This window comes from Chiloscyllium punctatum, chromosome 4 (genome assembly GCF_047496795.1).
Source record: "Chiloscyllium punctatum isolate Juve2018m chromosome 4, sChiPun1.3, whole genome shotgun sequence".
NCBI lineage: Eukaryota > Metazoa > Chordata > Chondrichthyes > Orectolobiformes > Hemiscylliidae > Chiloscyllium > Chiloscyllium punctatum.
The window spans coordinates 81317136-81334671 of NC_092742.1; the positions used below are offsets into that span (position 1 = coordinate 81317136).

At 42.3% G+C, this 17536-nt stretch overlaps 1 protein-coding gene across 2 annotated transcripts in view; it reads left to right on the top strand.

The window, feature by feature from the left end:
* Positions 1–1384: 1384 nt before the first annotated feature.
* The window catches only part of rab15 (RAB15, member RAS oncogene family), a 157999-nt gene continuing 141847 nt past the window's right edge, over positions 1385–17536 (top strand). Inside the window, exon 1 of one of the 2 annotated variants that reach the window (XM_072569150.1) lies at positions 1385–1818. In XM_072569150.1, the coding sequence (XP_072425251.1) occupies positions 1695–1818 (124 nt within the window). In that variant the 5' untranslated portion in view covers positions 1385–1694. Of the gene's footprint in view, positions 1819–2304; positions 2449–17536 lie in introns of those variants that run through there. The other variant, XM_072569151.1, reaches the window with a different exon arrangement.

The following is a 17536-nucleotide window of genomic DNA, read 5'->3' on the forward strand; positions in this document are numbered from 1 at the left end:
CAATATTCGTACCTTCCTTCCAAAATTACTAATAATGTTTCAAAAATGTCATTAATTTATCCATTTACTACAAATAGGGTAGATGACCAGAGCTGTCTTTCTAGCCGAAACCATAAGGTGTTGTTTGAAGGGCTAGGTCTAAAGATCTTCAGTTTGCATCTCCTCTGAAATAGAGTTCCTCCGTTCCCCTCACTAAAGGCAACTAAATGTCCTCTGCCAGGATCTGATCCTTCAGAATGGCCCCTCACGCTTGTTCACCCAAGAAACATGAAATGTTTCAGGGAAGGGTCACTCAAACCAAAGCGTTAACTCTGGTTTCCCTCCACAGATGCTGCCAGACCTGCCAAGCTTTTCCAGCAATTGCTGTTTTGTTTGTGAACGTGAAATGTGGACCGTTTTGTAAACTGCACTGGGCACTGCCACTGTAACACTTTGAACGAGATAACCCTGTTTAAAAACCTGGTGACAGGGTAGTGAACATTTGCTTCACTTCATCACATTTGCACAGCCAATCTAACAGAAACAAAAGCAAGGGTCCCAAGCTGCTAGTTACATGAAGGAGGCTTTTCACAGCATCACAGCCTTATCAGTACCACTGCGTGTGAAGTGAACATTAGATCATGCCAGGACAATGAAAGCGAGAATGATAGCAACAAACAACTAACTACAAACAGCTTAACAGGATGTAAATTGCAAAAACATTTTCTCCCATTATAATGAAGAATAGCGCTCTTCCTGCTTCTGATGTAACAATCCGTAACCAGGTCAGATTGGTGCTGTTTAATGGCCTTTCTAAATAGCTAATTGAACAAGATGTGCTTTTCCCCCCTCTCCAAGGCCATTAGCTCTCCTCGCAACCGGATAACTTCTGATATCAACATCGTGTCAGTTTGGCTGTGGTAGGGAAGGCAAAAATTCTCAGTGGTTTCAGTACAGGAGGCCGTTTGGCCAGTCGCGTGTGTGCTTCCCCTTCTGTTAAGAAAACAGGTTACTGACGCACCGCTCTTGATTTGAACAGGGCGATTTTTATATTTTTTTTAAAGCGGCAGACTGGAGACAGAAAATGAACTCCATTTCTAACTTAAAAAGATCAATAAATAATCCCCGAGGGGGGATTCGAAATGGACAAAGGCTAAGAGCAAAGAATACGCTTATTTTTTTTAAAAAAGTACGTTTTAATTTTAAATGGAAAATACTAAAGGGAGAGTTGAAGGGTAAAAAAAACAGGAATTGGGGTCAGCGAAGGATATAGACAAAAGGCTAAAGGCAGGGAAGGGATTGAGGGTAAAGGGAAGGCTGTGACAGTGGATTGCTTGGAGAGACTGGCTAATTTGAGGTGGGGTTTCACATATCGCGTCATTCATTGCAGACACTGAGAGTCCCCTCCCCACATCCCCATTCCCTCTCAGTGGCAGCGACACAACGCTTTTCCTTCCTTGACAGCCACAGCAGCGCAGGTTAAAGCCGGCAGCAGGCGGGGGGAGGAAGGAAGGTGAAAATACCATTTCCAATCAGTGAGGTGGACAGCAACAGCAGCAAACAAGGCGTCTGCCCCCACCACCAGCAGCACAGCCTGCCTGCCTGCCTGCCCGGGGCAGATATGGGACTGGAGCGGAATCAGGGAGCCGTTCTCGGGCTTTCGCTGTCTGGGTAAAGTAGTCGAGTTCGCCCGGGCAGGTCCATGAGGACACACCATGGCTAAGCAATATGATGTGTTGTTCAGGCTGCTGCTGATCGGAGACTCCGGAGTGGGGAAGACTTGCCTCCTGTGCCGTTTCACCGACAACCAATTCCACTCTTCCCACATCTCCACTATAGGTAAGATAGAGAGAGAGAGAGATTGAGGCAAGGTGTGTTACTTTCTGTTGTAATGCTGTTAGGCACCGCACAGCCTGAAACCCTTTGTTTCCTGCATTGACAGGACTCCGGCTTCTGGTCGTGATGCTTTGTGGAGGTGGGAATTGTTTGTGTTTTTTTTTGGAAGTTTCCCTGTTGCTGCATTTCAAAGTCGAGCGGGGAGGTTTGTTGACTTAGTGGCAGTAATAGTTTTACATCGATTGCACGCCAATTTGTGTGCAGCCGGCTCGAAGGACGAAGAGCAAGCAGCCCAGTCCGCTGGATTCCCACTGCACGGAGACCCACTCTGGGAATATATAAGCAATTTGCATTGCTGTAAACTCGGATTAATTTAGGTAAAGTTACTATTCAGAACTGATGCTGCTGGTGGGCAGAGTATATTGTCAGAGAGATTTTGTCAACAGTCCTTCAAGAACTCACGTGTGAGGGAATCAGGGAATTGGGACTACTTTGTTGGATTGAAGTGGCTACCGAGGTTGTGACTGGAGGCAAGGCATTGGGCCAAAGGCTGGCAAATGGGACGAGATTCATTCAGGATATCTGGTGAGCATGGACGATTTGGACCGAAGGGTCTGTTTCTGTGCTGTACAGGTACGTGAACAGGAAAGACTTAGAGAGATATTGGCCAAACGCAGGCAAATGGGATTAGATTAGTTTGGGAAACTTGGTGGTCATGGAGAGTTGGACTGAAAGGTCTGCTTCCGTGCTAATGACTCTATGACACGATAACCCAATTTCTGTGGCAGATTCACTTGAAGGTGAAGTGTCTACAGCTCTGTAAGAAAACATTGAATAGCCTGGCTCAAGGATCATAATATGTAGAGCAAAAGTAGGCCACTTGACCCATCCAATAAGATTATGGCTCATCTGATAATTTTCAACTCCACTTTCCTGCCTTTTCCCCATTACTGATTATATCAGCCCTGAATATACTTAATCATCTCGCCTTGAGAGCCCTCTGCAGTAAAGAATTCCACCAAATCATTAACCTTTTGGGGAATAAATTCCTCCTTATATCATACAATTTAGGGGAGGTGATGGCCTAGTGATATTATCACTGATTTGTTAATCAAGAGACCCAGACAATGTTCAATGCCCACTATGGCAGACCGTGGAATTTGAGTTCTATAAATATCCACAGTTAGGACTCTAATGATGACGATGTAGGAAAAACCCCTCTTTTTCACTAATGTTCTGTAGGGAAGGAAACTACCATCCTTATCTGGTTGGCCCACATGTGACTCCAGACTTATAGCAAGGTGGTTGATTCTCAACTGCCCTCTGGGCAATTAGGGTTGGGCAGTAAATATTCACCTAGTCAGCGATGTCCTCATCCCATGAATGAATTTTTAAAAATGTGTGATTCTTTATTCTGAGATTATGCCCTGTGGTCCTAGATCTCCACAAAGGAAACAAAATCTCTGCATCTGCCCTGTCAAGCACCTTAAAGAATTTCTAGATAGATATTTTTATTCAACTTGTTCAGCTAAGTTATGAAACACTTTCAGCACCAGTGGGAATTGAACCTGGACCTTCTGGCTCAGAGGTAGAGGCACTACAAAAGCCCTCCAAGGAATCTTATACATTTTAATAAGGCCACCCCTTTTTTTCAAGCTCCAATGAGTATAAGCCCAATCTTAACCTTTCCTCATAAGAAAGTCCCTCCATACTTGAGATCAGCACAATGAAGCCAAGGTCACCAAAAACAGCTGAGAGTTCCAGGTGTGGTCTGACTAGTCTACATAGTTTTCATAAGACCTCCCTATTTTTACATGGCCTTTATTTCAAAGGGAATGTGATTTGCCTTCCCTATAATTCACTGAATTTTTAAATAATTCATACATTAGGGCACCCAAATCCCCCTGTGTTGTAGCTTTCTTTAGTCTTTCCCCATTGAAATAATAGTCATCTCGTCTATTCTTCTTTAAAGAGCAACGCCTGACATTTTTCCACATTATTTTCCAAACTTTATTCTATCCAGCCAAATTTGGGCCCAGTTCATAACATCCCAGAAATAGCTGTCAATCAGGACCTCCTGGAAGGGAGAGAGGAACTCAAGAAATTTAAAATGACCAGGGAAGTAGTACTAAGTAAATTGTTGAAACTGAGAGTTCACAAGTCCCCAGATCCTGAGGGATTTCATTTCTTGAAACTCATTAGGTTCAAGGAAGGATCTTTTTAGATTGAAAAGGAATTAATGTGAATCTTTTTTTAAAAAGGAGAGTGGCAGAAAGCAGAAGTCTACAGGCTAGTTAGCTTAACATCTGTCATAGGGAAACTGTTATTAAAGATGTTATAATAGGGCTTCTTGATAAATTCTAAATGGCTTACTTAATTGGAGTTCTTTTGAAGAAGTAACTTATGCTGCAGATAATGAGGAGCCAGTGGATGTTATGCATTTGGATTTCCAGAAGGCATTTGATAAGGTGCTGCAACAATGGTTATTGCAGAAAATAAAAATTCATGGCATTGGATAACGTATTAACATGGATAGAAGACTGGCTGGCTAACAGGAACCAAAGTAGGAATAAATGGGTCTTTTTCAGGCTGGCAGGATGTAATGAGTGGTGTGCTATAGGGGTCAGTGCCAGAGCGTCAATACTTTACAATTCCTATAAATGATTTGTGTGAAGCGATAAAAGTTGTGGGAGCTAGATTTGTAGATGACACAAAAAAGGTAGGAATGTGAGTTGTGAAGACAAGATGTGGAGCCTACAAAGAGATAGAAAGGGGTAGTTAGGTTAAGTGAACGGGCGAAGGTCTGGCAAATGGAGTATCATGTGGGAAGTGTGAAATTGACAATTTCGACAGAAAAAAAACATCATCTAAATGGCGAGAGGTTGCAGAGTTTGGAGATGCAGCGAGATCTGGGTGTCCTAGTGCACGGACTGCAGAAGGTTAGTATTCAGGTGGAGCAGGAAGTCAGGAAAACTAATAGAATATTATGTTTTATTGCAAGGGGAGTAGAATGAAAGACCAGGGAAATTATACTTCAGTTATACAGAGCATTTGTGAGACCGTACCTAGAGTTAAGTGTACAGATGCTGGTCACTGTGTACTGAAAGAAGGATGTTAATGCTTTGGAAGCAGTGCAGAGAAGATTTACCAGACTAATATCTGGAATGAATCAATTGCCTTATGAGGAAAGGCTAAACTGATCAGCCCTGCATTCTCTAGAGTTTAGTAAAAATTGGAAGTGACTTAACTGAAGTCTATAACATTCTGAGACGACTTGACTGGGTGTAAGTGGAAAAGGTTAGTTCCTCTTGTGGGAGAATTCAGAATTAGGCCTTGCAGTTTGAAAATGAGAAATCTATAAGACCAAGGTGAAGGTTTGGTTTTGTTCTCTCGGAATTGAGGTTCTTTGGAATTCCCTTCCTCAAAAGGCAATGGATACTGAATTTTTAAATATTTTTAAGCACAAGTAGACAGTTTTTTGATTACAACTGGATAAAAGATTAACGGGCACATTGAGAAATATAGAGTTGAGATTAAAATCAGATAAGCTTCAATCTTAATGAATGGCAAAGAGTCTCAAAGGGCCAAGTAGCCTCCCCTTAGTCCTTGTTTGTAGTTTTGTACTGAACCTAGCTATGTTCCATTTGGAGCCTCCTTATGTCATCCTCGTTATTTGTCTTCCCAAGTATTTTCATGTCATCTCCAAACTTGGTGATAGCACATGTACCTTGTTGTTTCAAGTCCTGAATATATATTGGAAATAATTGTTGATCCAACACTGATCCCTTTTAGCACTCTACTAGTTGCAATCTTTCAATTCTGCAAATGGCCCAGTTATCTGAACTCCGTCTTATATTAGTTAGCCAATCTGCTGTCTATGCTAATATATCATTTCTAACTCTGTGGGCTCTTATTTTCTTAAGTAGCCTTATACGCAGAATTGTATCAAATGCCTGTTGGAAATCCAAATATATTACACCTATTGGTCCATGTTTATCTACCCTTCTGTAATTAATTTGTCAAGAATGATGTCCCCATCGTGAAGCCATGCTAACTCTGCTGATTGTGTTATATATTTATACATACTTTGCTGTTATATCCTTCATAATAGATATTAACATTATCTCAATGACAATGGTAGGCTAACTTTCCGATAGTTATCTGTTTATTTTGTCTCACTCCCCTTTTGAATAAGAGTGTTAGATTGACAGTTTTCCTATCCTCTGAAACTTCTCTGGAATCTAAGAATTCTTGTAAGATTACTACCAGTGCATCCACCATCTCTGTAATGACTTCTTTTAAAGTCTTAGGATACAATTCAGTGGGTCCAGAAACTTATTGGCACTTGTTCCCATTAGTACACGGGGTCCCCAGTTTACATACGAATGCTCATACTTAGGAACATTATCCCATACAGTGTAATTTTGAAGACCTGACATATGAACATTTTGTGCACTTAAGGTGCTGCCCAACGTTCTGCATTGTTTTCTGACTTATGTAAAAATCGACTTGCGAATGGGTTCCAGAACAGAATCCACTCACAACTCTGGGACAGCTTAAAGATTTTCCTCATAATAGTTATGCTTTTTTTCCCAAACCTTCAGCCCCTTGATTATTTAGGAGTTCTGGAATGCTGTCAGTGTTCTAAACAATAAAAACTAATACAGATCATTTGTTCAACTCCTCTGCCATTTCCTGGCTCAATTATTATTTCTCCACCCTCCTTCTCTAAGAAGCTTATGTGGCCCCTCCCTTTTGTATATATTTTAAGCTAGTTGGGCCAAAGGGCCTGTTTCCATACAGTAGGGAATCTAATCTAAGCTCTTACTGTCTGTTTTTTGTGTCACGTCCTAGTTTGCCCTCAAGCTTAATTTTCTTCCCAATTTTTGTTTTCAGGTCATTTTAAAAACTTTTCCAATCCTCTGAGTTACCACTAATGTTTGACGCATTTATTTTTTTCTTTCAAATTGATAACATTCATAACTTTGATTAACCATGGTCAGTTTACCTCCTTCTGAGACTCTTTGTCCTTTTACTGGGATATATCATTGGTCTCATTCTCTTGTAATTACACTTACTTAAGTTTAATGCGGTCATTTCTCTCTCAAAACTAAATACTAAATACTGCCATGCCATGGTCACTGTTCCCTTGAGGATCTTTCATCCTAAGCTCAATTATTCAACCTACCTCATGACACATTACCAGGTTCAAAACAGCCTAGTCCCTGGCTGGATCCAATGTGATAGTTTATTGGTATCATTTCTAAATCACTAATCCAGAGATCCACGTGATCGTCTGGATCCTGGGTTTGAATTCTGCCATGGCAGATGGTGGAATCTGGAATGAAATCATTGTTAATTGTCAGAAAAACCCTCTGGTTCACTCATGTCCTTTAGGAAAGAAAACTGCCATCCTTATTTGGTCTGGCCTCCAAGTGACACGATGCTCAAGCAAGTGGTTGACCTTTAACTGCCCTCTGGGCAATTAGGGATGGAAATTGAATACTGGCCCAGTCAGTAAAGCCTAATTCTGTGAATGTATTTTTTAAAATTATTTTCCCATCAGACCCTACACTTGGAACCAAGCTGGTGGGAATCAGTGGCTCTGTGCATTTCCCATTGAAATCTAGTAGGACTGATTTAAAGCAATGGAATGTGAAAAAGTGTAGAATGACACTTTGTGAGAATCCAGCCTGTCAACAATTTGCGTTTATGCCTCCGCCTTTGGATTTTCCTTATCACATTGGGCCAGCCAATGTTGGTTCTTTAAATTTTGTATCCACTACCAATTTTGTTTTTGGTTTTGATATGCGGGAGTTTAGATTTAGCTTGTTGCTAACCCTCCTCTTTATCTAGGTTTTGTGACAGGCACTGATATATATTGGTTTGCCTGTGTTACTGACTGAGTTCTTCTGTGGCTGACGAGTATAGGAGTGGGTCTTTAACCCCAGGCCTTCCTGCTCATGGGCATCGTCAACAGCCACTCAGGCACAAGAACGTGTATTATATCAGTTCTTTAAGACAAAGATTTTCAATGGCATAACCAGAAGTACTGTACATCGGTGTTGACCTAAAGGAGGGGATTTTTAAAGAGCCTATCAAAAGCTTGAGCAAAGAGGTAGATTTCAAACAGGGCCGTAAGATCTGTGGAGAGTCAGATGGGCTTCTGGAGAAAGCAAAAAAGCCTACAAGTAGAAGATGCTCCTATTAAGTAGGAGGGAGACTCATACATAACCAAAGTTAGAATAATGAGGAATTCAGAGGTTTGTAAGCTATGGTGAATTAGTAAGAGGTGAAGCCATGTAGGAATTTGAACACGAGGAATTTCAAATCACAGTCATCAAGGATGGGAATCAAATATAAATAGGCAAGGACATTAGCACCGGATGTGGGAGATTTGGTACAGGTCAGATCTTGGACAGCTGGACATTTCTTGGGCTGATGTTTATGGAGGACGGACAACTGGCTGACAGCGATCTTTGGAACAGTGGGGTCTGGAGTTACATGAAGCATGAGTGCAGATTTCTGTAGAAAATGAGTTGAAGAAAGAGGAGACCGACAATACTGTGGAGGTTAAAGTTGGCAGCCTTTGTACTTGTGAGGATATGGAGTCAGAATCCAGTGCTGACCACATCCACTGATGTATGCAAGAAAAAAAAATGATCAAAGCATTAAGAGGGCATTATAATCTGAGGATAAGATGACTAGCTGTGTTGTGGGAACTAATTATTCAAGCGGTCTTCTGTGGTCTATTCATCACAACACCTATTCCTAGTGTACACCATTTCCCTTTTATAAGATTTATTATACTTGGCACAGCCACCATTTCTTAGATCCAATTTACTTGGTTTCCATAGCCTTAAATGAACTTTATTATATTTATTATGTAATCATTTATTATGCTCTTTTTATTTGTCCTTGCATTGATCCCCAGTAAATGCTAGCGACCTTAGCACCAGCACATTCCCTCCTGTCTCTTGGACACAGTCTGGCTTGGGATTAAGCAAACGATCTCAAATTTTCAGACTTCCATAAACCTGTAACCTCAGTGATGCTTGATGCTGAGGCATTTTTATACTATTTTAGCTCTGCCAAAACTGCAATATGTTTAGACACCTTATTAAATAGTAGTAAATCTTTTATAATATTACAGTAGCGAACTTTGTTTACCTTCAGTTCAGCTGATAAAAAACTATTGGTTAACTTTTTGGTTCCTGACCCTTACAATCTGCCAAAGGTATTTATCCAACAAGATTCATCTCTTGCTTGTGTATATGTGGACAGGTGTGTTTTTCATCCTTTTTTTCCTTTATTAAAGCTGTTCATCTGTATTTCTTCCAGTCCTCATGAGGGAGCTATACTTAAAACATTGGCTTGTCTGTTCTCTCTGGGGATGTGCGCTGACAGTATGGATGCTTCAGCAGTTTCTGTATTTTGTTTAAGGTTTCCAGCTTTTTTTCTGTCTTTTTTTTTATTGCTCCAAGCTAGCAAACTGCACCACTGTGTCAAAAATGTGGAACTTTGCAAGACGATTATCTTTTAAAATGCTCGGTTTAGTTTAAGCTATGACAGAATATTCTGAACATGGGGAAAGGGTGAATTTGTGGTAAACAGTTTAATTGGAGGAAATGCCCACATGACCTTGTTTCCATGGAGAGAGAAGTTCAAGTAGAAACCCTTTGAGGAGGGATGGCAGTTTTAACACCTTTTGCAGTATTTCACAGAAAATGGACAGCTGCTGCTGAAGATGCAGAAACAAGCCAGCTACTGCTGAGGAAAAGCAGGAAGATTGCTTTTGTGTTAACCACCAAGCAGGATGCTCTGACAGTTCCATTTCTGTTTGAAAGAAAGGGAAGAATACAAATTCACACTTGAAGATTTAAGGAATGGGCATCCTTGAGGTGCATCTACAGGTGATAATTGTACCCAAAAAAACTTGGGTGGAGCGGAACAATTATGTACCTACTAGAGAAGGTGCAAAACTTGACCTACTCTTGGGAAATAAGACAGGGCAGGTGACTGAGCTGTCAGTGGGGGAGCACTTTGGAGCCAGCGACCATACTTCTATTCGTTTTAAAATAGTGATGGGAAAAGGATAGACCAGATCTAAAAGTTGAAATTCTAAATTGGAGAAAGGCCAATTTTGATGGTAATAAGCAAGATCTTTCAAAAGCTGATTGGACAAAAGGGTAACTAGGGAGAGAATAGGGCCCCTCAAAGATCAGCAAGGCAGCCTTTGTGTGGAGCCACAGAAAATGGGGGAGATACTAAATGAATATTTTGCAGCAGTATTTACTGTGGAAAAGGATATGGAAGATATAGACTGTAGGGAAATAGATGGTGACATCTTGCAAAATGTCCAGATTACAGAGGAGGAAGTGCTGGATGTCTTGAAATGGTTAAAGGTGGATAAATCCCCAGGACCTTATCAGGTGTACCCAAGAACTCTGTGGGAAGCTAGAGAAGTGATTGCTGGGCCTCTTGCTGAGATATTTGTATCATCGATAGTCACAGGTGAGGTGCCGGAAGACTGGAGGTTGGCAAACGTGGTGCCACTGTTTAAGAAGGGTGGTAAGGACAAGCCAGGGAACTATAGACCAGTGAGCCTGACCTCGGTGGTGGGCAAGTTGTTGGAGGGAATCCTGAGGGACAGGATGTACATGTATTTGGAAAGGCAAGGACTGATTAGGGATAGTCAACATGGCTTTATGCGTGGGAAATCATGTCTCACAAACTTGATTGTGTTTTTTGATGAAGTAACAAAGAAGATTGATGAGGGCAGAGCAGTAGCTGTGATCTATGTGGACTTCAGTAAGGTGTTCGACAAGGTTCCCCACGGGAGACTGATTAGCAAGGTTAGATCTCATGGAATACAGGGAGAACTAGCCATTTGGATACAGAACTGGCTCAAAGGTAGAAGACAGAGGGTGATAGTGGAGGGTTGTTTTTCAGACTGGAGGCCTGTGACCAGTGGAGTGCCATAAGGATTGGTGCTGAGCCCTCTACTTTTTGTCATTTACATAAATGATTTGGATGTGAGCATAAGAGGTACAGTTAGTAAGTTTGCAGATGACACCAAAATTGGAGGTGGAGTGGACAGCAAACAGGGTTACCTCAGATTACAACAGGATCTGGACCAGATGGGCCAATGGGCTGAGAAGTGGCAGATGGAGTTTAATTCAGATAAATGCGAGGTGCTGCATTTTGGGAAAGCAAATCTTAGTAGGATTATACACTTAATGGTAAGGTCCTTGGGAGTGTTGCTGAACAAAGAGACCTTGGAGTGCAGGTTCACAGCTCCTTGAAAGTGGAGTCGCAGGTAGATAGTATAGAGGAGAAGGTCTTTGTTATGCTTTCCTTTATTGGTCAGAGTATTGAGTGCAGGAGTTGGGAGGTCATGTTGCGGCTGTACAGGACATTGGTTAGGCCACTGTTGGAATATTGCATGCAATTCTGTTCTCCCTATCGGAAAGGTGTTGTGAAACTTGAATGGATTCAGAGAAGATTTACAAGGATGTTGCCAGGGATGGAGGATCTGAGCTACAGGGAAGGCTGTACAGGCTGAGGCTGTTTTCCCTGGAGCGTCGGAGGCTGAGGGGTAACCTTATAGAGGTTTACAAAATTGAGGGGCATGGATAGGATAAATAGGCAAAGTCTTTTCCCTGGGGTCGGGGAGTCCAGAACTAGAGGGCATAGGTTTAGGGTGAGAGGGGCAAGATATAAAAGAGACCTAAGGGGCAACTTTTTCACACAGAGGGTGGTACGTGTATGGAATGTGCTGCCACAGGATGTGGTGGAGGGTAGTACAATTGCAACATTTAAGAGGCAGTTGGATGGGTATATGAATAGGAAGGGTTTGGAGGGATATGGGCCGGGTGGGACTAAATTGGGTTGGGATATCTGGTCGGCATGGACAGGTTGGACTGAAGGGTCTGTTTCCATGCTGTACATCTCTATGACTCTATGGTGATGAGGAGAAATGGATGACTGTGGAAGAACTGGTGGATAGTTGTAGGAGTATTCCTTTCATGTGTTATATATGCCAGAAGTATGGCGCAGAGTATAAGAAATTCATACTTATTTTGGTTGCGTTAGGTAGTTGCAGCACGAGAGCTTCATTGTGTTTTCGATTGCTGTATTACTTGACTGTTTAATTTGTGTTTCATTCAAATTTTTTTCCTTTTATTCATTGTGGGATGTGGACGTTGCTGGCTGGCCAGCATTTATTGTCCGTCCCCAGTTGCTCATGAGAAGATGGTGCCTTCTTAAACTGCTGCAATCCATTGATTTAATTTTGTTACAGTTAATGTCATAGAAAATTCAATTTTGTCCATTGGTTTATTTCCATTGGAGTATCCGTCTCTTAAAAAGTTATGGGTTTAGCGAGTTTTGTAGCACTCTAAAACCCTCTCACTCTCTTTGCCCCTAAATCCTGGCTGTTGCAATTTACATCTCAGTTAGCTTTACATTCTCACAATTGTTGGATGTGTTGAGAACTCCATTTAATGCATGCAAAAACGTCAGTGTATGTGATCTCATTGCTGTCTGTCCTTTGATCCTCACCAAAGGCTGGTCTTCGATACTTGTCCCCAGCCGTTGAACAACTTGTAATTATTGTCACAATTTCTGGGAGAAGATAAATGTGAAGTGTTGCATTTTGGTAAGGCAACTCATGGTAGGTCCTTAATGGTAAGGTTCTGGGGATTATTGCCAAACCAAGTGGCCTTGAGTGCAGGGTCCTAGTTCCTTGAAGATGGAGCCGCAGGTAGACACGGTAGTGAAGGCGGCGTTTGGTATGCTCGCCTTTATTGGTCAGTGCATTGAGTATAGGAGTTGGGCAGTCATGTTGTGGCTGTATAGGACATTGGTGAGGCCACTTTTCAAATACTATATTCAATTCTGGTCTCCCTGCTATAGGAGAAGTGTTAAACTTGAAAGGTTGCAAAAAAGATTTATAAGGATGTTGCTGAGGTTGGAGGATTTGAACTGTAGGGAGAGGCTGAGGGGTGACATTATAGAAGTTTAAAAATTATGAGCGGCATGGGTAGGGTAAATAGCGGTGAACCTTTATCCAGGATAGGGAAGTCCAAAACGAGAGGGCATTGGTTTAAGGTGAGAGAGGTAAGATTTAAAAGGGACCTAAGGGACAATTTTTTCATGCAGAGGGTGGTGCATGTATGGAATGAGCTGCCAGAGGAAATGGTGGATGTTGGTACAATTGCAAGCATTTTAAAAGGCATCTGGATGGGTATATGAATAGGAAGGGTTTAGAGGGATATGAGCCAGGTGCTGGCAAATGGGAGTAGATTAATTTAGGATAGCTGTTCGGCATGGACGAATTGGACCAAGGCTCTGTTTCCTTGTTGTACATCTCTATGACTGTAAGAATTTGAATTTTAGGCACCATCATCAGCCAGCATTCTCTCTTCCAGGCAAACCCAGTACTGAACCCACAGTTATCAGTGAGGAAGAAAATAATTTGAATTTACATGAACATTTTGAACAGTGTTTTGAAGGAGAGCATATTGGGCTCTGTCAGCTTTGTTTGTCTCCACAGATGCTGCCAGTCTAACAGAGCTTCTCCAGCTTTTACTGCTGCTTATTTACAGCATCAACAGTGGTTTGCTTTTAATTGTATTTACACGGTGTCCTTAACACATCATTCAGAAATGCATAAAACATTTCTAATAAATTATTGCTAACATGCAATTACAATTTTATATTGGCTGCCTATGGAAGCCAATTTTTGCATAGCAACATTCTGCAAACATAGAACAATACAGCGCAGAACAGGCCCTTCGGCCCTCGATGTTGTGCCAACTTGTGAACTATTCTCAGCTCGTTCCCCTACACTATCCCAAAATCATCCATGTGCTTATCTAAGGATTGTTTCAATCTCCCTAATGTGACTGAGTTGACTACATTAGCAGGTCGGGCATTCCACACCCTTACCACTCTCTGCGTAAAGAACCTGCCTCTGACATCTGTCTTAAATCTATCACCCCTCAATTTGTAGTTATGCCCCCTCATACAAGCTGATGTCATCATCCTAGGAAAAAGACTTTCACTGTCTACCCTATCTAATCCTCTGATCATCTTGTATGTCTCTATCAAATCCCCCCCTTAGCCGCCGCCTTTCCAATGAGAACAGATCCAAGTGTCTCAGCCTTTCCTCCAGACCAGGCAACATCCTGGTAAATCTCCTCTGCACTTTTTCCAATGCTTCCACATCCTTCCCGAAACATGGGGACCAGAACTGTACACAATATTCCAAGTGTGGCCGCATCAGCGTTTTGTATAGTTGCAGCATGATATTACGGCTCCGGAACTCAATCCCTCTACGAATGAAACCTAACACACCGTATGCCTTCTTAACAGCACTATCCACGTGGCTGGTAACTTTCAGGGATCTATGTACATGGACTCCAAGATCCCTCTGCACATCCACACTACCAAGAATCTTTCCATTGACCCAGTATTCTGCCTTCCTGTTATTCTTCTCAAAGTGCATCACCTCACATATAGCTGCATTGAACTCCATTTGCCACCTCTCAGCCCAATTCTGCAGTTTATCCAAGTCCCCCTGCAACCTGTAACATTTTTCCACACTGTCCACTACTCCACCGACTTTAGTGTCATCTGCAAATCTGCTAATCCATCCACCTATGCCTGCATCGAAGTCATATATAAAAATGAGAAACTGAGGTGGTCCCAAAACAGATCCTTGTGGCACACCACTAGTAACCGGAGTCTAGGCTGAATATTTTCCATCAACCACCACTTGCTGCCTTCTTTCAGAAAGCCAGTTTCTAATCCAAACTGCTAAATCACCCTCAATTCCATGCCTCTGCATTTTCTCCAACAGCCTACCATGTGGAACCTTATCAAAGGCTTTACTGAAGTCCATGTTCACTATGTCAACTACCCTACCCTCATCCACATGCTTGGTCACCTTCTCAACAAACTCAATGAGGTTTGTCAGACATGACCTGCCCTTGATGAAACCATGTTGACTATCTGAAATCAAATTGTGCTTGCTAGATGATTATAAATCTCATCTCTTATAATCCTTTCCAAAACCTTTCCTACAACAGAAGTAAGGCTCACTGGTCTATAATTACCTGGGTCATCTCTACTGCCCTTCTTGAACAAGGGCACAACATTTTCAATCCTCCAGTCCTCTGGTACTAAACCTGTCGACAATGACGGCTCAAATATCAAAGCCAAAGGCTCCGCCATCTCCTCCCTAACTTCCCAGAGAATCCTCTGATAATCCCATCCGGCCCAGGGGACTTGTCCACTTTCACTCCTTCTAGAATTGATAACTCCTGTTCATAACTAACCTTGATCCTTTCTCGTCTAATATCTTGTACCTCATTCTTCTCCTCCATAATATTCTCCTTTTCCTGAGTGAAAACCAATGAGAAATGTTCATTTAGCACCTCTCCGTTCTCCACAGAGTCCATACTCAACTTCCCACTTCTGTCTTTGACTGGCCCTATTCCTACCCTAATCATCCCTTTATTCCTCATATTCCTTTAGAAAGCTTTAGGGTTCCCCTTTATTCTACTTGCTAAAGGCTGCTTGTGTCCTCTCTTTGCTCTTCTTAACTCTCTCTCTAAATCCTTCCTAGCTGATCTGTAACTCTCTATCGCCTCATCTGAACCATCTTGCCTCATCAACACATAAGCTTCCTCCTTCTTCTGAAGTGACAATATTTCAGTTGAATAAAGGGAAATATGGAGCTATGAGGGAGCAACTGGCCAAAGTTCAATGGTTTAATACCTTAACAGGGAAGACCGTGGAGGAACAATGGCGGATATTTCTGTGTATAATGCAGAAGATGCAGGATCAGTTCATTCCTAAAAGGAAGAAAGATCCCAGGAGGAGACATGGGCGGCCGTGGCTGACAAGGGAAGTAAAGAAACATATAAGGTTAAAAGAGAAAAAGTATAACTTAGCGAAGATAAGCGGGAAAACGGAGGACTGGGAAGCTTTTAAAGAACAACAGAGGATTAGTAAGAAGGAAATACGCAGAGAAAAAATGAGGTACGAAGGTAAACTGGCCAAGAATATAAAGGAGGATAGTAAAAGCTTTTTTAGGTATGTCCAAGGCAAAAAAATGGTTAGGACAAAAATTGGGCCCTTGAAGACAGAAGCAGGGGAATATATTACTGGGAACGAAGAAATGGCAGAGGAATTAAATGGGTACTTCAGATCTGTGTTCACTGGGGAAGACACAAGCAATCTCCCTGAGGTAACAGTGGCTGAAGGACCTGAACTTAAGGGAATTTCTATTTGCCAGGATTTGGTGTTGGAGAGACTGTTAGGTCTGAAGGTTGATAAGTCTCCGGGACCTGATGGCCTGCATCCCAGGGTACTGAAGGAGGTGGCTCGGGAAATCGTGGATGCGCTGGTGATTATTTTCCAGAGTTCAATAGAATCGGGGTCGGTTCCTGAGGATTGGAGGGCGGCTAATGTTGTGCCACTTTTTAAGAAGGGTGGGCGGGAGAAAGCAGGAAATTATAGACCAGTTAGTCTGACCTCAGTGGTGGGAAAGATGCTGGAGTCTATTATAAAGGATGAAATTACGGCACATCTGGATAATAGTAACAGGATAGGACAGAGTCAGCATGGATTTATGAAGGGGAAATCATGCTTGACTAATCTTCTTGAATTTTTTGAGGATGTAACTCGGAAGATGGACGAGGGAGATCCAGTGGATGTACTGTACCTGGACTTTCAGAAAGCTTTTGATAAAGTCCCACACAAGAGGTTAGTGAGTAAAATTAGGGCGCACGGGATTGGGGGCAAAGTACTAGATTGGATAGAGAATTGGTTGGCTAATAGGAAACAAAGGGTAGTGATTAACGGCTCCATTTCGAAATGGCAGGCAGTGACCAGTGGGGTACCGCAGGGATCCGTGCTGGGACCGCAGCTTTTTACAATATATGTAAATGATATAGAAGATGGTATCAGCAATAACATTAGCAAATTTGCTGATGACACAAAGCTAGGTGGTAGGGTGAAATGTGATGAGGATGTTAGGGGATTACAGGGTGACCTGGACAAGTTAGGTGAGTGGGCAGATGCATGGCAGATGCAGTTTAATGTGGATAAATGTCTGGTTATCCACTTTGGTGGCAAGAACAGGAAGGCAGATTACTACCTCAATGGTATCAAATTAGGTAAAGGGGCTGTTCAGAGAGATCTGGGTGTTCTTGTCCACCAGTCAATGAAGGCAAGCATGCAGGTACAGCAGGTCGTGAAGAAGGCTAATAGCATGCTGGCCTTCATAACAAGAGGGATTGAGTATAGAAGCAAAGAGGTGCTTCTGCAGCTGTACAGGGCCCTGGTGAGACCACACCTGGAGTACTGTGTACAGTTCTGGTCTCCAAATTTGAGGAAAGACATTCTGGCTATTGAGGGAGTGCAGCGTAGTTTCACGAGGTCAATTCCTGGAATGGCAGGGTTGCCTTACACGGAAAGACTGAAGCGACTGGGCTTGTATACCCTTGAGTTTAGAAGACTGAGAGGGGATCTGATTGAAACGTATAGGCTTATGAAACGACTGGACACTCTGGCAGGAGGGAACATATTTCCGTTGATGGGGGAGTGCCGAATCAGAGGACACAACTTAAAAATACGGGGTAGACCATTTAGGACAGAGATGAGGAGAAACTACTTCACCCAGAGAGTGGTGGCTGTGTGGAATGCTCTG